The sequence below is a fragment of the Antedon bifida genome, chromosome 2 (assembly GCF_963402885.1).
Source record: "Antedon bifida chromosome 2, ecAntBifi1.1, whole genome shotgun sequence".
In the NCBI taxonomy this organism is placed as follows: domain Eukaryota; kingdom Metazoa; phylum Echinodermata; class Crinoidea; order Comatulida; family Antedonidae; genus Antedon; species Antedon bifida.
The window spans coordinates 14,158,227-14,181,650 of NC_136227.1; the positions used below are offsets into that span (position 1 = coordinate 14,158,227).

The window sequence follows — 23,424 nt, forward strand, 5'->3', positions numbered from 1 at the left end:
TTTTAAGGTCACCGAGTCATAACAGAGAGGGCGGTACACAGCGGTTTTTTATTTTTTTATTAGGAGTAAAGATAGGACACTCTCGGAATTTTACGTGCAATTTATGTAACACACATGGAGCTCATTTTATAGGGCGCCCTCTCGCTCAAACAAGTAGATTTATGGATCAGATATGTCTACTGTATTGTAACTGAATACTCAATTTTTTTCATCACAATAATTGCGGTAATGTGCGATTAAATTATAATAAATTATTTCCTGTACTTTGTATATCTCTATTTGTTTTAATTACTGAATATTGTTGTTATTATTGAATGTTTATCATCATCCTCAAAATCATCATTTAGGAGTAATCATCACTCACATCACTACTACTTATTTATGCGAGTCGGTCCCTCTGGTATTAACAACACTAAGCGCATCGTATTCCGTTTTTGTTCTTGATATGTTCTTCCTTTTCATCCAGCAGCAAAACAGTATAGATTAGGAAAATATAGTAGTCAAATAGTGTGTTATAAACAATTAAAAAAGAACAAGAAGTCACTTTTTGAAAATCCCTACTTCGACTATTTTATTGCAGTAATTTGTAGGAATATATTTATAAACAATCATTGGCTTAAGCCTACAGTCATGACATGAAACAGATTATGATAGTCAATTCTGAGACAATTCATACTAGGCTAGGACTACTGTATTATGTACCCATCATTCGCCATGACATTTATTTGTTATTATAATTTATTTAAAACCTGAGATAGCAATTAGTTATGTTATAGTAGTCTCAGTTTAAAATTAACTCAAAAGCTATTGCAAAATGATGCACGGGCCACCCAGAGGAAATATAAAAAATGTAGAAACATTGAAATAAAATCATCATATTTATAATTATTCAATCATCATACCAGACCGTCGTAATGATCATCATTTCTAGCCGATAATGCACAGACTGAGGCGCGTACAGACCTCCTACAACTTTATGGCATACCTCATAAATGTGATACTTTAATTAATTTTTCACTCTTCTTCTTATCACTGATTATGTCTCTGTTGAAGAATTTAACAGCATAGAATATGCGTAGGTTTACGTACGTTTCAATTAGCAATGTTTCAATTGCTGGTGAACAAACATTCAACTTCATATAGGAACTAGCTGCTTTGGGTCTTCCAGTTTTCGATTGGTTTCTCGCATCGCACTGTTTACAGATATCGCAATTGTGCATTACACTTGCTTTCTTGACGACGTATAACCGGCTACATATACTAAAGTATTTAGCTGAGTCATCTCAAAGTCTTCTAAGCAGCAGTCGTCGTCAGAGCATCGTTGTCAACATGATGCGATGATGATGATGATGATGATTGGGCCATCATTATTGCATCAATTCCATTTAGCTGTCGATCAGTGTCTTCTAGGCAATTCGAATTCCCTGACGGAATTAACATCCTGTTGCACATAACTTCCTTCAGGGAGGCTCTAAATTCATCTGCCATCGGGTAATAGCGATGACCCCCTCTCCCTCTGACAATAGAAAATAAGTTCTCAAGGCAATCTTGATTTAGTCTGCCTGTGAGTATAAACTTAAAGGCGTGATTGTTGATTAATCAGTATTTGAGATTCTTCGAAATGAATATTGCACAAGAAGTGGCAATTACGTGTAAATAGGAACTTGGTTTCCTTCTCAAATCCGCGCGTCGTGTGTTCTGGGCCCATTTTGCGCACCTGTAAATTAATAATTGTCTAGTGAGTTTTTGCTTTATCATAATTAACGTTTACGTAATTATAGGACGTCTACGTGCATGCTAATTGATTTTCAAATTGGTTAGGGCTTAAAATCAAATACTTAAGCCTAACCTAAAACCACTAACTAACTAACGGTTGAATTTCATAAATATTAAGTATAAGATTCAATTAAAAATTGTTTGTTAGGGCTACTCAACGGATAAGTAATATAACCAGGGAACAATAAAAATAGTGTAATTTCACTGATATTATAACTAATCATAATGTCCTAGCCTAATAATGAATTATTTCATGCGTTAATATACTGTAATGTAAACGGCTAGTTAAATTAAACGAAATAAAATAACCATGAGACAGAAAGCAAATATTAACCATGAGACGGAAAGCATGAAATAATCAAGATCACAATTTGTTTATATTAAGTATTATTATTATTATTTTTTGTATAATGTAAAAAGAGGGACTAGGCCTACAGCGACATGCCAATTGGGCTTCTTGTAGTCTTTCGACCAAATTTTTACTTATATGCCAACAATTGTAATGATATATATTTGGTCAATAAATGTTTCTTGAATTGAAAGTTTTAAAAATTGTTTGTTAAGGGTACTAGGCCTAGCCTAAATGTTAGAGGATAAGTAATATAACCAGGGAACAGTGAAATTAGTGTAATTTCACTGTTATATAACTAATGTACTAGCCTAGTAGGCCTAGCCTAGGCCTAGGCTAGTAGCCTAATAATGATAATAATAATCATTTCATACGTTTAATTATTAATAATAGGCCTAACTAGCCTAGTTTATTAATATAGCCTAGGCCTAGGCCTAGCCTATGTATAAATTGAATAGTAAAAAAAAGTAAAGTAAGATTAGGCTAGTCCCTATGCCTACATAGTCATAGCATATGTTAAGATGTACTAGGCTACTTAGGCCTATTTAATTACATAAATTTACCTGATCTTGTCTTTGGAAAAATTGTAAAACTTAAGTTCTGGGTTGGCCTTTCAATTGCTTTTACAATTAATTGCAGCACAGTACATCCCTCCACTTTTTCTCTTTTCATTCAGTGTTTCTTAACCATACAAACTTTGGCGCGACTTCTCAATCCCATTTTATAAAGAATATTGCGATCGTCACGCAAAAGTTCGTTACTTGTTTAAGCGAGGGGGCGCACTATAATTTGACGCTTCTAAAGTGTTACGCGTAAACGCGGGTAGTGTCACATCTTTAGATTATAAGATCTTTGATTAGGAGGCTACTTTATTATAGGTGGCGCGCGGCGGTGTTTTTGAAAAAAAAAGAAAGAAACTGTTGGTTTTGGGGAAGTGAGAGGAGGCGCGCCTATCAAAATGACAACTATTTTGATGGAAAAAAGCAATAATTACATTCCAGTAGACAAAAAAGTAAGTTACTAAATTAATGCAATTACTAGGCGGCGCCTAGCTAGGCTAGGTACAGGCAATGTAGGATAATGCAGGTCAGGTGCAATAAATCTAGGCTAGGCTACGCCTAGGCCTAGGCCTAGCCTAGCTTTGCCCCGGCCTAGGCCTAGCCGGTTCAGGGACGATTCGGCCCTGAGACGATTCGGCCCGGGACTATTCGGCCCACTTTTGGTGGGACGATTCGTATGGGCGGCCATTAGGGCCAAAATAGACAAACGTTGCCGTACGAACAATTCCGCTCCCGTAAGGCAAACTAATGGCGTTAAAGACATAATTCCTCGAGTGACAAACAAATATTGCCGTACGGACACACAAACACATTGCCATATGAACAAATTGCCGTATGGTTAAATTGGCGTAAGGACAAACATTGGCGTAAGGACAAAAATTGGCGTAAGGACAAAAATTGCCGAAAGGACAAAATTGCCGAAAGGACAAAAATTGGCGTACAGTCTAACTAAATATAAACGTTGAGGGCAGCATAGTAATTTAAAACCACGTGACTGAAACCACTCTGTGTGTCCAGTCTAGTCCTGATGGGGAATAAAAACATAATCATGGAAGGCCAACAATATAGGCCAGCCGACAATAAGCCTTCCCACTTTTATTTTTTCCAGCCACACCAATAACTATGAAACACCGTTTGTGTATTTTTTACATTTTCAGTGTTACTTATGGTTTTTATGGTATTAGAAATGTAATATTTGTGAGAAAACGGCGGATTGCTCCTGGGAGTCACTTGGTGGGATTATACTAGGGTACCCTTAGTCGTCCAGTATAAGTTAGAGTAGGACCGCTGTAGTGTTCCCGTTTACTCAGCCTTCATCTTTTAAATCTGAGTGTAACTCAATTATGATTTTTAATATTATAGTGTAATTTGATACTGTATTTGTGAGAAAACGGCGGAATGCTCATGGGAGTTACTTGGTGGGATTATACTAGGGTACCTCCTTAGTCGTCCAGTGAAAGTTAGAGTATGACCACTGGTCCCGTTTACTCAGCCCTCATCTTTTAAATCCGCCGTTTTCTCACAAATACAGTATAAAATTCAAAAGATAAATGCTGAGTAAACTTCACTATAATATTAAAAATCGTAATTGAGTTACACTCAGATTTAAAAGATAAATGCTGAGTAAACGGGACCAGCGGTCCTACTTTAACTTATACTGGACGACTAAGGAGGTACCCTAGTATAATCCCACCAAGTGACTCCCAGGAGCAATCCGCCGTTTTCTCAAAAATATTTCATTTCTAATACCATAAAAACCATAAGTAACACTGAAAATGTAAAAAATACACAAACGGTGTTTCATAGTTATTGCATGTTGGCTGGAAAAAAAAAAGTGGGCTGGCTTATTGTCGGCTGGCCTATATTGTTGGCTAGCTTAACACAAGCCTTCCATGATTATGTTTTTATTCCCCATCAGGACTGGACACGCAACAGAGTGGTTTCAGTCACGTGGTTTTAAATTACTATGCTGCCCTCAACGTTTATATTTAGTTAGACCGTACGCCAATTTTTGTCCTTACGCCAATTTTTGTCCTTTCGGCAATTTTGTCCTTTCGGCAATTTTTGTCCTTACGCCAATTTTTGTCCTTACGCCAATGTTTGTCCTTACGCCAATTTAACCATACGGCAATTTGTTCATATGGCAATGTGTTTGTGTGTCCGTACGGCAATATTTGTTTGTCACTCGAGGAATTGTGTCTTTAACGCCATTAGTTTGCCTTACGGGAGCGGAATTGTTCGTACGGCAACGTTTGTCTATTTTGGCCCTAATGGCCGCCCATAGATTCGGCCCACTTTTGGGCCGAAACATCCCACTTTGTGGGCCGAAACGTCTCACTTTAGACCAAATTCATATTCATTTTTTTTTCTTTATCAAGTTTTTAAAGGTGTTTAACAATCCGTATTTTATTGATATTGACAAAGTTGATATAATATATATAATAAATTACTAAAAAAACGTAATTTTATATTCAATTTATTACTTCGAAAACCTTGTTTATTTCGTGCATTCGCCAAGCGGCCAACAGAGGGCGTAACTTGTTTACATCGTTCGCGTGACTAAAAAATGATTATTTTCGACAATGTTTTCAAAATGTTTGCTTTATTGCATCTTTATCCCTAGTAGTGCTACCCCATAGTCTCTCTGAAAATAAAGTTTGGGGAAAAAAGCTTATTTTATGCTTATAAATGCTTATCAAAGCCGATAAATGTAAGTGTGCCGAATCGTCTCAGGGCCGAATCGTCCCGGGCCGAATAGTCCCGGGCCGAATCGTCCCAGGGCCGAATCGTCCCGGGCCGAATCGTCTCAGGGCCGAATCGTCCCGTTACCGGCCTAGCCTACTAGACCTACTAGGTAGGTAGGCCTGGGTAGGGTATTATTAGGCCTAACCTAAGTCTAGGCTATTTCTAAGTCTACGGTTATCACAGTAAAATTTTTTTATTTGCTGCCCGATCGTCTTGGTCCCAGAAAACGTGGTCCCAGAAAACGTGGTCCCGATCGTCTTCAGCGTTTGGCCCGACCCCAATCGTCTCATGCGTTGGCCCGATCGTCTCATGTGTTAGGAACCATTTTGGTCTCTATCGTCTCATTTGCTGGGCCTGATCGTATTAGCGCAGGGCCCAATGCGGTAGTTTTATGTTTGATATATGGTAAAATCGATAGCGTTTTATTTTGGTTCCGATAAAATCGGGTATTCGGTATGGAGCGTTGCTGATACGCTTTTGTGGTTGTAATTGGTTCTGGTCAATATTTGTTTGGTATAAGGGATGAATGTTTATTTAGGCCTAATAATGTATATAAATGTTTGTTTTCAATTTATTTTACAGGTGGTGGCAAAAAGTTTGTGAATATGTGCTCTTGAAAATCATTGTAAAAATGTTATTTCTGGAAAAAATATCAGAAATTTAATAATAGTTAAAATAGTTTATAATTAGTAATAGAGTATTTATTACCATAAAGACGTTCTTTCTATGCCTACAATACAAGTGAATATACTAGAGTACATGTTTTAGGGTAGGCCTATTATAAACTGATGTGTTGATTGAGGAATGAATCTACAGTACCATAGCGTATTGACAAGATATAATATTAATATGGATAGAAGAATGAGTGTTATCCATTTAAGTGTAGCATGAAAGCAAACATTTTAAATTATTATAACATATTTAATTGTTATAATAATGTTAATTAATACTTCAGGTTACTATAACTAACAGTGGGGGAAAAAATACCCGGAATGTCGAATAAGGAATAAGTAACCAACTTCACAACGCTTTAGGCCTAAGCTTTTTGGGCTATCCTGCAAAATCTTTTTTGTATTATTTGTAATGTCAGTAATTTATGTTATCACTTTCTTTTGTATGTATTTTTTATGATGATTTTCCTAATAAATTGAAATCAAATCAGGCCGACTACACTTTTCTGCAAGCCTAGCCTGAGCCTAGTACTTAGTAGGCAGGCCTGTCAAGGCTATAATAGTAGTAGGGCCAAATAACCATTTAAATTCTCCGGGTCCTAGCTAGGCTAGGTCACAGGTGGTTATATGTTTATAAAAATTTGTTTGTACAAATTTACCATTTCGCTATTTTTTTTTCAGATTATTACTAAATCTAGGCCTAGATGCATTCCACCCCAAGTTAAAAAGAAACCAGCATGTCGTTTCAAAAAGGTAAAGGAAAATGCTATTGATATTCTCTGTGTCATGCATAGTAGGCCTACTTTAGTAGACCTGAAGTGAACATTCTGACACTTGGCACAGTTATTCATTAGGGTATTAAAAACATGGAATGAAATGGTTGCCCACACATTGGCTGGTTAATTTACTAATTCCATCTGTGTAAGCCGTTCTTTAAGTCAGTAGATTGTTTAAAAATAATACGTACATGTGCAACGTTTCAACTTGTTTTCAATAAGTCTTCATCTGGCAACTGACTAGATGTTAGTGGTTACTAGGAGTACTGTAGCTTTGCTAGTTGTAGATTAGTGCACCCTAAAAAAGCAAAGAACTTCGGAAAATCACAGACTAAGGTTACAAATAGTCATTGCCAGACTTCTTAAAAACAAGTTGAAACGTCACACACGTATGTATTCATGAATGATTTATACAGAATAATTACTATTAGATCCTTCAAAATGAAACACATCCTCTTTTCAATAAATATTAATTAGGCCTCAAAGCTCCAAATGAATTCTTTAGAAAGACATGTACTGAGCGCTACAGAAAATAATTTATTCTGAAAGCTGTAAGATTTTACAACAATTACTCTTTAGCAATAATTTATATACATGTGTATTTTAAACATTTGTTTTAAATGTTTGTCTACATTTCTGTAACTGTAATTTCAGGGGTTAATGGTGTGGATACATGATGAAAAAGAGGTTTGGGTTCCAGCGTGTGTTAATTCATGTTTTAGTGATGGCAAGATTATAGTCACTAAATCTAATGGCCAGGTAAGAGGTTTGGGTTCCAGCGTGTGTTAATTCATGTTTTAGTGATGGCAAGATTATAGTCACTAAATCTAATGGCCAGGTAAGAGGTTTGGGTTCCAGCGTGTGTTAATTCATGTTTTAGTGATGACAAGATTATACTCACTAAATCTAATGGCTAGGTAAGAGGTTTGGGTTCCAGCGTGTGTTAATTCATGTTTTAGTGATGGCAAGATTATAGACACAAAATATAATTGCTACTAAGTATTCTATATAATATATTTTAAATATTGCTTGTAACTTCATTGTCTAGGAGGTTGTGATACGTGGTCATGCTGGCTATCCAGTGCTGTGTACTCAAACAGATTGGATCAATACAGATGATCTTGTTTTGCTTAATCCTCTCTCAGAACCTGCTGGTAAGTGAATTAATAGTAGACACATGTTTCAATGGTTGTTAATAATATACAGGTCTTCCTCCAATTAAAGACCCCTTTAATTAAAAGCTCAATCTAATTTAAATCTTTTACCATTAGCTGCTGCCTCCCTCTAATTAGAGATCAGAGACCACAATTTGGATGAATCCAACTGAACAATTTCCTTCAAATTTCCCTGCAATTAAAGACCACTTTAAAATAAAATGTTATAATTACAGTATTAATACATTTTTAGAGTAGAACAGCGGACAATTTGAAGAAAATTAGACAAAATACTGGCAACACACGTTTGTTACTTAACCTAATGTTTTCTGTTCATAGTGCTGAACTGTATACGTGAGCGGTAGTTAGCTGGTAGATACCACACTCAGGCTGGTAAATACCACACTCAGACTGGCAACACACTTGTTACTTAACCTAATGTTTTCTGTTCATAGTGCTGAACTGTTTATGTGAGCGGTACTTAGCTGGTAGATACCACACTCTGACTGGCAACACACTTGTTACTTAACCTAATGTTTTCTGTTCATAGTGCTGAACTGTTTACGTGAGCGGTACTTAGCTGGTAGATACCACACTCAGACTGGCAACACACTTGTTACTTTGAATCCTTTCAAAGAAACTGGACATTTTGATGTTCATATGATTCATCGTTACCATAGTAATCAAAAGGTAAACAACGATTTGCTAGTATACTATTGATTTTCAGGAAAATTGATATGTTTGTGACATCACTATTAAAATCTTGACTTCACTTTAATCTTCAAATAATATTGGGCAAAAATATTAATATGTCCTCAGTTGCACTTAGAAGTGAGAACTTAGAGATATATGCTGAGCTTCCCTGAAAAGATAATTGTTTTGCTGAATATGCCATTTTATGTCACATAATACTGTAGTTATTCACTTTTTGACCAAAAATTGGGAAAAAAAACATTATTTACCTGAAAAACTGTACTTTTTTAACAGTCACATTTTCTGTCGGAAAATGGGCTTTTGGTTAAATTTAACCAATAATTTTGTCTTTTTTTAAAGTAAACCACTATATTTGTTTTTTATTTCTTTAAAATGAATAACTTTATTAAAAGAGCAAAATGGCTTGATTTTATTAATCCTCATTTTCATGTTTTTTGGGGAATATACATCTTTATTTTATATATTTTGTCAGGCACACCCACCACATGTATTTAGAGTTGCAGAAATAGCATTGTGTAATCTTAATAGAAGACTAGACAAGATTAATCAGTCAATAATTGTCAGCGGTGAAAGTGGTTCTGGAAAGGTAATTCAACAATTTCAGTTTTACGTTTGTTTTCACCAATGTAATCAGAGTCAATTTTCTACCTTTAAAACCATTTCTTGTTTATTTTGATAATACAAAGGCCCAAACTTGAATAAAAATAGAGAGGCTAAAGCATAGACAAGTAATAGAGAGTGCTATAATTTGTTTTTACTGTTTCAAAGGACACTGTTACAAAATCAGCATGTATTGAATGTCACTAAATGCTTGCCAGACGTGCAAAGAGGGAATGTTGGCAACCCATTTTCACAAAGGCAGTTTAGTCAATATTTTTTGTGAGCATACAAAAACGTTTGTTATTCTCTGTTATTTGCTGTAATTACAAATTAATTATTGTTTTATTACAGACATGGAATGCAAGATGTTTACTAAAATATCTGACAACAGTAGCAGTATGTAACCCTGGGTATGAAAAATAAACACATTTAATTTAATATCAATAGAAAACATTGACTCATGTGTGTAAAATTACAATTTTTATTTCTTTTTTGTTACTTATTTGTGATAACTTGTTGTCTTTTTTGTTCATAGTGGTTTTACACCATCACCAGCAGATTGCATTGAACGTAGAATATTAGACTCAAATCCTATTCTTGAAGCATTTGGTAATTATTATGTTTATCTTTAATCAAGTACAGTAAGGTACACATGTCATTCTCAAAGTGTAAAAACATCTATGTACTGTTATGGTCCTAAGATCGCTAGAAATTGGACCTTTATTTTTGTTAATATACAAAATCAGCATTTTTATATCATATCAATATATCAAATTTTCTTTAATCATCATCACCACCCAGTATCCTACAACTCTCTGTTAGACAACTATTATTTCATTTTCTTAGGCAATGCTAGCACGTCCAGGAATCACAATAGTAGCCGCTTTGGAAAGTACATTCAGCTACAATTCAGTCGGTAAGTTTAAACTTTCCTTATTTTTATTTGTTAACGTTCAACCAACATACTGTATACAGGCCATGAATTTTGAGTTTCTACATATGCCATTTTGTGTGTCATAGCAGGGAAAAATGAAATTACACACAATAGGAATTCTTATTTTAACTTTCCAATTTTGTTTTCAGTGGAAATCATGTTGTTGGTGCTTCTATTCAGACATATCTTCTTGAGAAAACTAGAGTTGTTTATCAATGTGATGGTGCCAGGAATTTTCACATCTTTTACCAAGTTAGTATTAGTTATGTTTCATTTTTGTGTACCTTTAAACCGGATAACCAACTGTGTAACTTAACTGCTGGAAACTGTGATACATTTGCATATTTTCTGCAGGTTAGAGAAAACCCTTTGGTTGTAATCAGGTTGTCCAAATTCTACTGATATTCATAGGGGCCTGTTCTATTATACCCTTTGGTTGTAATCAGGTTGTTAACATTCTACTGATATTCACAGGGGCCTGTTCTATTATACCTTTTGGTTATAATCAGGTTGTTAACATTCTACTGATATTCACAGGGGCCTGTTCTATTATACCCTTTGGTTGTAATCAGGTTGTCCACATTCTACTGATAATCACAGGGGCCTGTTCTATTATACCCTTTGGTTGTAATCAGGTTGTTAAAATTCTACTGATATTCACAGGGGCCTGTTCTATTATACCCTTTGGTTGTAATCAGGTTGTTCAAATTCTACTGATATTCACAGGGGCCTGTTCTATTATACCCTTTGGTTGTAATCAGGTTGTTAAAATTCTACTGATATTCACAGGGGCCTGTTCTATTATACCCTTTGGTTGTAATCAGGTTGTCCAAATTCTACTGATATTCACAGGGGCCTGTTCTATTATACCCTTTGGTTGTAATCAGGTTGTCCAAATTCTACTGATATTCACAGGGGCCTGTTTTTTTGTTTGTTCTGTGCATGTGTGCTTTGTCCTGGTATTTAACTGACCGTACACCTGTTTGAAAGTATCGAAGCGTGACGTTTTTTTTCTCACAAACTTGAGGTTGCGCTAATGATAGCACCCACAACTGTACAATGACAATACTTCTCCCGTGATTTCACAAGGTTTGCGTGTGAATATGAAAACATGTAATAAGTCTGGAGATCAATAAAGGCAGATGTGAAAAGGATCTTTCTGGTACTGATATTAAACATCTTGGAACAAAATTGTCACTTTGTAATATTTTGTAGTATAGCGAAAGAAAGCACTCACTCTACTAATTTTATCAAAGCATGAAATATATTATTAGTTTATATTATTCTCATTACTGTATTAGTTTTTTTAATAATATCATTAACATTTCTTCTTTCAAATTATCATAGATGCTGTTTGGCGCAAATGAAAGGGAAATGAGGAACTGGTTACTAGGAAATGTATTGAGTTCAGACAACTTAAACTATGTGCCACTAAACCATTCAGAAGATGCATGTAATCAAAAAGATAAACAAGATTTTATAGTAACAAAGCAAGCAATGTCTAATGTTGGACTTAGCAGGTCACAGCAACAAGAATTATTTAAAGTAAGAAACTTTTACTTAATTAGAACTGGTTACTTAATAAACATTGTTTTACCAGGGAAGAGTGAAATTCTCTGGTAAAACATGGTTAAACTTAGTGGTGATATTATTAGTAGAACCTGAACCAAAGCAATGTGTTTAGATGCCTTGGTTGAACTAATCCAGCACATGTGGACAGTAAACATCAGTGAACTTTTACCTAGTTTTTACAATCATGATAGTATATTGATTCAAAACAACTTTTACAAATTTATGGTTTGCCTTTAATGAAAAAATAACTGGTAGGATATAAATAAGTGTTTTAATAGACTTTGATGTTTTTTATACATAAATCTAATAGTAATGTTATAATTCTATTTTTTGAATTATTGAATTGAATTTGAAATGTGTTTATTTGTAGGTTCTAAGTGGTATACTTCATCTTCGAAATGTAGAGTTTATTAGTGATGATGATGTTACTGGACCATGTGAAATTGATTCTGAAAAACAAGGTAAATGATATAAAGGTTATGCTGTTTAATTATTTTCTGTATTATACCAATAAAAAGATTGCATACAGTATTTATAGTTTAGCTTAAAGTAGTTGCGACCTTTAAGATTGCATACAGTATTTATAGTTTAGCTTAAAGTAGTTGCGACCTTTAAGATTGCATACAGTATTTATAGTTTAGCTTAAAGTAGTTGCAACCTTTAAGATTGCATACAGTATTTATAGTTTAGCTTAAAGTAGTTGCAACCTTTAAGATTGCATACAGTATTTATAGTTTAGCTTAAAGTAGTTGCGACCTTTAAGATTGCATACAGTATTTATAGTTTAGCTTAAAGTAGTTGCAACCTTTAAGATTGCATACAGTATTTATAGTTTAGCTTAAAGTAGTTGCAACCTTTAAGATTGCATACAGTATTTATAGTTTAGCTTAAAGTAGTTGCGACCTTTAAGATTGCATACAGTATTTATAGTTTAGCTTAAAGTAGTTGCGACCTTTAAGATTGCATACAGTATTTATAAATAAATAATTTTGTTTGACAAATCCAAAAGAAATTACTCACATTCTTTAGCTTTCGCCATCTTGTCTGATGGCTTGATCACAAGTGATCCGGTCGACTGCTACTTCCTGGAAATCTGTTGTTATTGTTTCTAGGTGACGTCATACTTTTTCGTAGCAATGATGTGTATACGTGATCGAGATATACAGCCCCTTCGTCGCGGTTGATTGCGTTAGCCCCCCTTCTTCTGATTTGGATTGCCTCTCTGATTCTACGCTTGAATGGGTTAGAGTCTCTGTCAAGAATTTTGGCCCCCTCCCAATCGATGATGTGGTTTTCTTGCGCTGCATGGTCTGTGATGGCGGATTTGTGGATTTCGGATGTTGATTCCTTTTTAGTTGCCCGGGTGTATTTACGATCGGTGACCGTTTCAGTGTCTTTTTGGTGTTCTTTCCGGAATCACTTGTGATCAAGCCATCAGACAAGATGGCGAAAGCTAAAGAATGTGAGTAATTTCTTTTGGATTTGTCAAACAAAATTATTTATTTATTACCTACAACAGTCCTACAAAATGCGCTTATTCACGGATACAGTATTTATAGTTTAGCTTAAAGTAGTTGTGACCTTTAAGATTGCATACAGTATTTATAGTTTAGCTTAAAGTAGTTGTGACCTTTAAGATTGCATACAGTATTTATAGTTTAGCTTAAAGTAGTTGTGACCTTTAAGATAGCATACAGTATTTATAGTTTAGCTTAAAGTAGTTGTGACCTTTAAGATTGCATACAGTATTTATAGTTTAGCTTAAAGTAGTTGTGACCTTTAAGATTGCATACAGTATTTATAGTTTATCTTAAAGTAGTTGCGACCTTTAAGTTTGCATACAGTATTTATAGTTTAGCTTAAAGTAGTTGCGACCTTTAAGATTGCATACAGTATTTATAGTTTAGCTTAAAGTAGTTGTGACCTTTAAGATTTCATACAGTATTTATAGTTTAGCTTAAAGTAGTTGCGACCTTTAAGTTTGCATACAGTATTTATAGTTTAGCTTAAAGTAGTTGCGACCTTTAAGATTGCATACAGTATTTATAGTTTAGCTTAAAGTAGTTGCGACCTTTAAGTTTGCATACAGTATTTATAGTTTAGCTTAAAGTAGTTGCGACCTTTAAGATTGCATACAGTATTTATAGTTTAGCTTAAAGTAGTTGCGACCTTTAAGATTGCATACAGTATTTATAGTTTAGCTTAAAAGTAGTTGCGACCTTTGATTGCATACAGTATTTATAGTTTGCTTAAAGTTTGATTAAGTTTTAATAGATTATATTTATAATAAATTGGCGTTTATTTATGATTCAAAATATTCTATCAACAGTTTATATATCTTTTTAGTATTTTTTAAATTGTTTTTATTTCTACCATAATATAATATATGAGAAATAACTAAAAACAGACATAAGGAATAGCTTAATATTCTGATAGGTTGGCCAAAAAATATATTAAAAAATATCATTAATAATTATGTCATTTTAAAATCTTAAATAATCTTATTAATATTCTTCTCCATCTTCAAAAAATGTTGATAAAATATTTCAACCAAAGAAAGATTTTATAATTTACTAATTATTCAATATATCATATTGTTGTACTATTGATGTTGCTTCATCAGGAGTTGACACCTCTGTTAATGCTGCTGCACAGTTACTTGGTCTTGATGTTGATGCCTTAACTAGATGTCTAGCATTCCGACAAATCACTGCATCTCACAAGCGTAGAAAGAGTGTCTTTATGAAACCTTGCTTAAAAGATGAATGTCACACAAGGAGAGATTGCCTTGCAAAGTTACTCTATGCCAGGTATTTTACAAACATTATAAGTATAATATTTGTTTTTTGTAGTGAAAGGAACCTACTTACTCTTTTTAAAATGATCTTGTTGTACAGTATTTGCCTTTTTACTGACATGTTATACATTCAAAACAAACCAACAGAAGATGTTGTACATATCCAATAACTTTTATTTGCTTCCCCATATGCATGCTGGGCTGCACCAAGGTGAATTGCCCACAGCAAATCATACATACACCTTTAAACATTCACAAAAATAAAATGAACATACATACATTACATGCAAACTCTAATACATAGTCAATTTAATTTCATTTATTTTCTGCCTAATCTCTCTTTCTGTCATGGCCTGACTTCTTTCTGCCTAATTTCTTTCTTTGTCATGTAGTTAGTATGTAACAGGAGAAAATGTTTACATGCAAACGTTTTCAACCCTGCTTTGGTTTTACAAAAAAAACTAGCTTTGAAGACTGTGACTAAATTTATGTTTTAATGTTTCAGAGTTTTTGATTGGCTTGTTGGATTCATCAATGACAGTACCATGGCCAGGAGTTGGCAGTCTTACATTGGTCTACTGGATGTCTACGGATTTGAAAGTTTTTCATTTAACAGTTTGGAGCAATTATGCATAAATTATGCAAATGAGAAGCTTCAGCAACATTTTGTGCACAACTTCCTCAAAGCAGAACAGGTATTCCAACAAACTTATTTCTATATATAGAGTATGCTAATATACAGTTGGTGCAACAGTGTTTTATTTTCACCATATAAGAGTGGTAATAACAACAGTTCTTTTATTCATTAAAAAAAGTGAAGAAAAATAATATGGCACTTCTTTTAGTTTATATCAAACGAATCTTGTAAAAACTTAATAATATCAAAATACTAGTATAATTATAATACAATATAAAATAATTAAGATAACAATAATAATTAAAGTTTATGAGAATTATCGTTCACTTTTGTTATCTAACAGTGATAATTTATAAACATAATTATACTGCTGATTAAACAGCTATGTTTATATTATTCTAGAATGACTGTCAATCTGAGGGAATTCCATGGAAATTTGAAGACTTTACTGACAATAAAAGATGTCTTGATATTATTGAAGGCAACATCAGTATATTTGCACTTATGAATCAAGTAAGTGTTGCTATTCCACAGCAAAATACAAAAAATAATTTGTCATAGTTTTTTGCCAATTATGGTTGGAAAAGACCTGTATTCTGTAGTCTTTTTATTGAAAGATAAACTTCTGTAAAAAAAGATGTATTAAGAATTCGCCTTTCTCAATCGTAGTACAGTACGTCGTAAAATAATAACTCCTTCCTATTTTGAATTTGACATTTTGAGAAACAGTGATTTTTACCAGACAGGCATAGTTTGTCTTACAAACCATAGTTTGTCTTTCAATAAAAATAAACTGTAGTTTGTAAGAAGATAAACAATGGACTTTTGAGCCTAGTTTACACTAGAAAACCTGGTGCTGATGTACTTTTGCACCTCAAGCTTAACCCCAATTTAAAAATATTCACCTGCTGCACATCAGTGATGGTGAGTGACCTTATGCCCAGTGATTTCAAGTTAGGTGTAAAAGTACAGTAGCACCACAACCAGTTGCAAACTACAAGTTGTTGTGCTTAGTGGAGACTGTCCATCTAAGATCACAATCATGTTATTATGTCATTTACTTTCTATGAACTAATTGCAAGTTTATCTTGTTTATAGCAATGCAAGTTAAACAGACATTCAGATCCAAGTTCATTTTGTGAGTTTCTTCATGACACCATCAGCAGTGCAAACTTATCTCGTGCACGCATGTCAGTGACATCACCAGCTTTTGTTGTGCATCACTATGCAGAGAAAGTTACGTACCAAGTGGATGGTCTAATTGAAAAGAATAAGGTAATATTTTTAAAACTGAAAGCCAGTTTTACAGTACATTCACAAAAATGGGGGATAGAAATAGTCATTAAATCATAAATAGTTTCTCAAAGCATTACAATTATTGGATACTGCATCTGCTTCGTTTAAACTCATTTCTCATAATCTTATAACTGAAAATAAAAGCCACAGGAAAATGTATCAATGGCTGTTTGTAGCTATAGGGAATGCTCTATCACCTGTGTAAGAAGAGAAGACTTAAGTGGGAAAAGCTTTTGCTAAACTATTTTAGCTCATTTGTTAAAAACTTGTTGTGAGATCAAGGAGGAAGGACCAGACAATTTAACTATCAACTTTAGAATACAACATAGTGTATAGAAACAAATTAAAGGTTAGCCTGTCATTAATAAAAACAATGGTCAGCAGTCAAATTGTTTATATTTGTTTTATACAAATATTATATTATATAGCCGAAGGCTAGATGTCAAACTACAATGTTATCGCAGTTCAAAAGGTGATTCTCCATGGAGAGGGAACCAACAAGATGGCGGCTGCAATCGACCAATCAGATATGCCCTACGCAGTACGCAGTGCTATATGCCTGTGTTGAGCCTATCTGCGTGAGAACAATACGCAACGCAGCGTGTTAAGCGTATAAACGCGAACGCATTCTATATGATCCTCGTATACAAAAAATGCTAGATTACCAAGAAATTATTCATTCCATTGCGATTAACAATAATTTTATAAATCTTTACTGTGACAAGAATATGTGTTGTAATTTATGTTGTCTTAATGTATTATATTAGATTATTATTTTTTATATTAAATAATGTTTTTGAACACATTTACGGCCGCCATCTTGTTGGTTCAAACTCCTGTTTGAATCACTTTTCAGTCTGGAGTACGTGCTCTAGCCTTCGGCTTATTACATCTCTCTGGTTTTATATCAAAATAAGAATTGGTTCACTAACACAATTCTATTTAGAAAACGACTAGAGTGTTTCAACCTATTTAACCACACATCCTCTGCATTATTACAATTGCATCAAGTTAAGAACAATCAATTTACCATCTTGCCCTCCTGCCCTGTTGGGGCTTTTTTTTTCTGAGCATCCCTATACTTCAAATGGAAACCTTATATTGCTATTACATTATATTTGCTCATTAGATTTAATGTGCAGTGTACACAGGTGAATGTTCATTTACTAATTAATCTATTGTGTATCATTTGTTGTTTTTAGGATGGTATTCCAGCAGAACTTGTAGATTTGCTTAGAATGAGCAGCAAGAAGTTTGTGCAACAACTAGTTGATGCTAATGTTACCAGTTTACAGGTGATTGATCTTGTCATTTGTTTTTAAACACCATAGTACTATACTAACACCATACTAACATCAAACTAACAATGTAGTGACTAACACTATACCATTGCTTTTTAAGTTCTGTCTTCATCAATGTTACATCATGAAACTTTTAAACAAAGAATAATGCCGAATAAATGTGTGATATTTATAATGCCATCTTGTCAGTTATGTCAATAGTTCTGTTTAACCTAAAATAGGTTAATTTTATGATTTTTTTTTCAGAGTCCAAGTAAAACAAAAGGCAAAAAGACTACTTTTACAGTGGTATCAAAATTTAAGGTACAGAATCCTGAAAATTGAAACTCATACAAACTTAATTTAGAATCTTGATGAATTTTAGTATGGAACATCAATTAAAAAAATACCTTCAAGACCGAGCTCTTGCTTTAGGAGTAAGATAGGTTTTTTGCTTTGTTGTTGTTTTTGCTTTCTTGACCATTTTTTTTCTTGAAAGAGGAGAAACAGGGAAACAAGGACTTTTATGGGTTTTCCTCAGCATCCCTGTTTTTGTATATTGTTGATGTTTCGATATTTTGTTTCCTGTATATTATATTAATTATAATTTATCTGTAAATTGTTTTTATGATGCTGAAATAAATCAAATAAACATCTGCAAGATCACTCAAATTATTGCTTCCCAATTTTTTTTTTACTTCTGTTGAAAATGTAACTTATAATATATGCAAGATATTTTATTTTTTGATTATCAGACATATTTCCTCAATCCATTTTGTATTTACTATACTTATTTTGGTTGATACCATTTAGTTTTTACATGTAATCTTCGGGGTAACAATCTAACAATTGTATCTTATATCTTAGAATTCATTGGACAGTCTTATGGCTACTTTACATGAAACAACACCTCACTACATCCGCTGTATCAAACCAAGTCTTGAGTGTCAACCAGACAGCTTTGATAACGTTCATGTTATAAATCAACTACGTGCTTGCGGTGTTCTTGAAACAATTCAGATTAGTGCAACAGGCTTCCCTACCAGGTCAGACAGCTATTGTTGTGTGTTCTTTTTATACTAACAATGCACCCATCTATGACTGGTTGATACCCTTGTTAGTTAAGTTCACTTGAAACAATTCAGATCAGTGCAACAGGCTTCTTCCCTACCAGGTCAGCTTACAGGGATTGTTTTGTGTTCTTTTTATACTAACAATGTACCCATCTATGACTGGTTTATACCCTTGTTAGTTAAGTTCACTTGAAACAATTCAGATTAGTGCAACAGGCTTCCCTACCAGGTCAGCTTACAGCTATTTGTTTTCGTTTGATACCTTGGCTAAACATTTTCGATATTGAATAATTAAGCAAAAACTAAAATCGTTGTGTTGTATTGTTTTATAGGTTGCACTAAACATGTTACAACCTTCTTATTTGTTGTAATTTGTATTTTCCTGTATTTTTTACTATTACAATCCCAATTAAACAGCTTGCTCTAGGACTTACAATACATATACTGAAAGATGAGGGCGTATCAATTTGATCTCTGATGAGTGTGCCTACAACTGAGGGACTAGTGCTGTACCGCCGTACCACGACGATCCAATCGAGTTTGAACAATACCATGAAAGCCCCAGTGGTCTAATGGTTAGGACATCTGCATATCAAGCAGAAGGTTCCGGGTTTGAATCTTGGTGGGGAAGACTTTTTCTCATTCTCACAGATTTCCTCATCTTCATCGTTTCAAATAAATTAATTAAATTTCAGTATATCACCAGGTGGTTTAGAATTTATTCTGTGCCTGTGATGTTTATAATATGTACTATATATATCCCTGTGCATACTGTACATGTTGAACACCTACACTTGCCAGTGTGTTGTTTGTTATACTTGATTCTCAACGATAACTACAATTTTCTTATAGAATGTTGTACAGTGATTTTCTTAAGAGGTATGAATTATTAATAAGGTCAAACTCAGAAGATGTAAAAGATTTGGATACAAAAAGTAAATGTGCTGTTATTACGAATCTGGTTTTAGCTGAAGCAGACAAAGAAAATAAAATGAAAAGCTTTTTGTTTGGAAAAACAAAGATATTCCTAAGAGAGGGACAGGTACTTAAAAGTAGTTTAATAATAATTTAATTATTTTATATTTGCAGTAGAATAAATTAAATTTTAATTAGTTTAAGTGAATATTTTATGGCAAAGGAATCATTAGCAATTATTTGACTTTATACGGTCATTTTTCGCCAAGGTAAGGTGAACTAGGCAGTCTTATTACTTAGGATAGCCGACCCAGCCAAGTTTACTTACACTTTGCTACATATTTTAATATAACAGATGTAATATAGTTCCTCGAGAAAAATATCATTCCCTCGGGGATGTCAATTTTTATATTTCACCTCTAAGCCGGCAATATCTGTATAATATAAACCTTTGCAGTAGAGCTGAATGAGTGTCGTAAAATAAACCTTTATTTTTAAAAGTAGTGCTACAGAATTATTTTTGTAGTATAAGATAGGAAATTCACCAAAATTGACTAAATAATTATGTAAAATTGAGGCATTTTTCTTTTAAAAAAAAGTATATAAATATAAAAAAGAAAAGAACAATCAATTTGACACAATTTAATAAATACCATTTTATTAAAAAATTGTTACCCAGTTAAATGTGTGTAAGTCATTGAAAATCAGTAAAATTCCTATCTTATAACATTATGAAAAAGTTGTAGCACCAAATTATAATACTTTTAGCTTTTAGTTTTTAGCTTGTCAGTGTAAAAAAGTAAGTAAGAATCTGCATCATTGTATATTTATTATATTCCGTTATTTTTCATTTAGTTGGATAAACTTGAAGTTGCAAGATTGAAGGAATTCAATTTAAGTGCTGGTGTAATACAGATATGGTGGAGGAAGATCCTGGCAACCAAAAGTAAACAAGAGGCAGCTGTGGTCATCATTCAAGCAGGTATTGATTGTAATAGTGTTTTGACAAATATCTTGCAGGCATCATGCTGTTACCAAACCAAGCCACTAATTGTCACTAATTAGAATTGATATGTTGTAGGTTTTAGAGGCTGGAAGGTGAGAGAAGATGTAAAGAGACGACATGAGGCAGCACGTGTCATATAGTATGCTATGATGCTGAGTCACTAATTAGAATTGATATGTTGTAGGTTTTAGAGGCTGGAAGGTGAGAGAAGATGTAAAGAGACGACATGAGGCAGCACATGTCATACAGTATGCTATGATGCTGAGTCACTAATTAGTAATTGATATGTTGTAGGTTTTAGAGGCTGGAAGGTGAGAGAAGATGTAAAGAGACGACATGAGGCAGCACGTGTCATACAGTATGCTATGATGCCAAGTCACTAATTAGTAATTGATATGTTGTAGGTTTTAGAGGCTGGAAGGTGAGAGAAGATGTAAAGAGACGACATGAGGCAGCACGTGTCATACAGTATGCTATGATTGGATATTCAATTCGTTTACACCAACGCAAGTTAGATGAACAATTAAATGAATTGAATTCAGACGAGGTAGGCCTTTACTTAAAACTCGCAATTTACAATCTTCGCTGCACCAACAAACTTTACAATGTGAAGTATGTTCCTTCATCACTAACACATCCTCATTTACATGTACTTACTTTAATGATGTTAAATTAACACATCATCATATGTACTGTGCTATAAAACTAATAATGTTGAATAGAGTATATTTCATTTACTGAGAGATTGCTTGTGCTTGGTTCCGCCTCATTAAATGGTCAATCAGTTAATTTTCATGAAATATTCTCCGTATTCAAATCATAAACATTCAGTTTATGATTTTTAATCTAATAATTTTTTTCTTGATACAATTTAATACAATTTAACATTTATTTTTACCAGTTTGCTGATTCTGATGTGCAAGAATGCAATGATGAACAATCACAACAAAACAATAGCATATTAACAGAAGGTATACTGTCAGCAGTATCACTGGATAATGAACCTCATGACAGTAACCTGTCAGTGATTAGTTCAAGCAATGGCACCAAAGAAGTTGAAGATCAAGACAAAAGCGATAAGTTTACCAGTAAAGGAATTGAAGATCAAGACAAGAGAGATAAGTTTACCGATAAAAGCATCAATGAAATTGAAGAACCAGAAAATGTAAATAACAATTATAGAATACAATTTCATGAAAATGGTAACCTGAAATGTAATAGTGGTAGAAGTGAGGGAAATACAATAGTAAACATTGAACAAAAAGATGGGGATGAAATATCTCAAAAGAAGAGCTCAAATGAACAATGTGGTACACATAAACCAATAGCTAGTGAGCAACAGAATGGTAGACGTGTTGAAGAGGAGCCTGTAAATCAAGGAACTACTACCATCATTAACAAGTTTGTGCAAGTTGCAACAACTCCTGCAGTTGATATAGCTTTTGGTATTGTGTTACTTGGTTTGCTGTATCATGGTCCAGTTAGGCTATAATGCAGTTTATGTCCGGATTAAGTATGTTAATCCAGGAACTACCACCAGTATCAAGGTTGTGTCAAATGCCGCAAATTGTCTACTGTATATGTTGAAAGAAAAATGAATATTGACACAATTCACAATTTACATGCGTGTGCTGTCGTACCAATTTGTATTCAAAATACAAACAATAATACAATTACAAAACTTAAGATCCATTACACTGTAAGAATTCAGGGTCTTTGTGGAGGTCTTTCAGCTGGTGTTCACGCATGAGTAAATATGAAATTATCCAAATATTAAATTTTATTATAAACAAATCATGTAAAACTAACGATTTAATTTCAGTAAATAAAAATTATTCTCAGGAATATGATTTAATTTGCGGATTTAAACTTTGTGTTACTTTTTTTCTCTTAGTTTAAAAAAACTTTCCAACCCCATTGGAAATACAGTAAGTCAAGATTGTATGTTTGTTCTGGCCGTTCTGTATTCGTCATTCCTATTTGCATGAAAACGTTACTATAGTACTAGACATTGTTATTATTAAATGGCCGCATTTTGACCATTTTATTTCTTGACATAATGGTTAAATATAACAAATAGATATAATAAAGCCAAAAAAGATATTCTATCTTTATGATTATAACACACCTAAAGGTAAGCTTATATGGAAACAACAAACTCATTGCTATACTGGTCGTGACATGATTTAAAGTTGCACTTAGTTCCTTTCAGTCCCAAAAGAATAGAACAAAACTGAAAGGAACTGAGCTTATGGCCTTTTGTGTGCCTGTCAGTTCAGGTCAGTTACTCAGATTCTTGTCATTTCATCGAGAGTGAAATGTTTGAAAACTACACATTGTCATGCCATGTCAACTAAAAATCATTTCTAATGTTCCTTTTCTTTCTCCAAATTTTCCTAGATTTAATTAGCCAAGTACTATGACAGCAGTATAGTGTAATTTTATTGTATGCCAATCAAGACAATATTAGTCCTATAGGGCTTGTTTACAAAAAATCAAATACAATTTAATATTTTTTTGATGAGTTTTAATAAATAAAAGCGTTAAGTACATCTCAAGCCTTGGAAAA

The 23,424-nt window shown here is 33.6% G+C and overlaps 1 protein-coding gene across 1 annotated transcript; it reads left to right on the forward strand.

Moving 5' to 3' along the window:
* Positions 1–23,343, forward strand: LOC144835060 (unconventional myosin-XIX-like). The gene is made up of 24 exons (XM_078690077.1): positions 1–65; positions 2,989–3,137; positions 6,783–6,854; positions 7,532–7,636; positions 7,926–8,031; positions 8,582–8,721; positions 9,218–9,331; positions 9,697–9,755; positions 9,881–9,954; positions 10,192–10,261; positions 10,429–10,531; positions 11,627–11,824; positions 12,222–12,312; positions 14,475–14,661; positions 15,154–15,343; positions 15,688–15,798; positions 16,384–16,560; positions 17,784–17,876; positions 18,129–18,185; positions 18,729–18,907; positions 19,787–19,976; positions 20,705–20,831; positions 21,260–21,402; positions 21,757–23,343. The coding sequence occupies exons 2-24, from the start codon at positions 3,084–3,086 to the stop codon at positions 22,345–22,347; spliced, it is 3,231 nt and encodes a 1,076-aa protein (XP_078546203.1). The 5' UTR covers positions 1–65; positions 2,989–3,083; the 3' UTR covers positions 22,348–23,343.
* Positions 23,344–23,424: the final 81 nt, after the last annotated feature.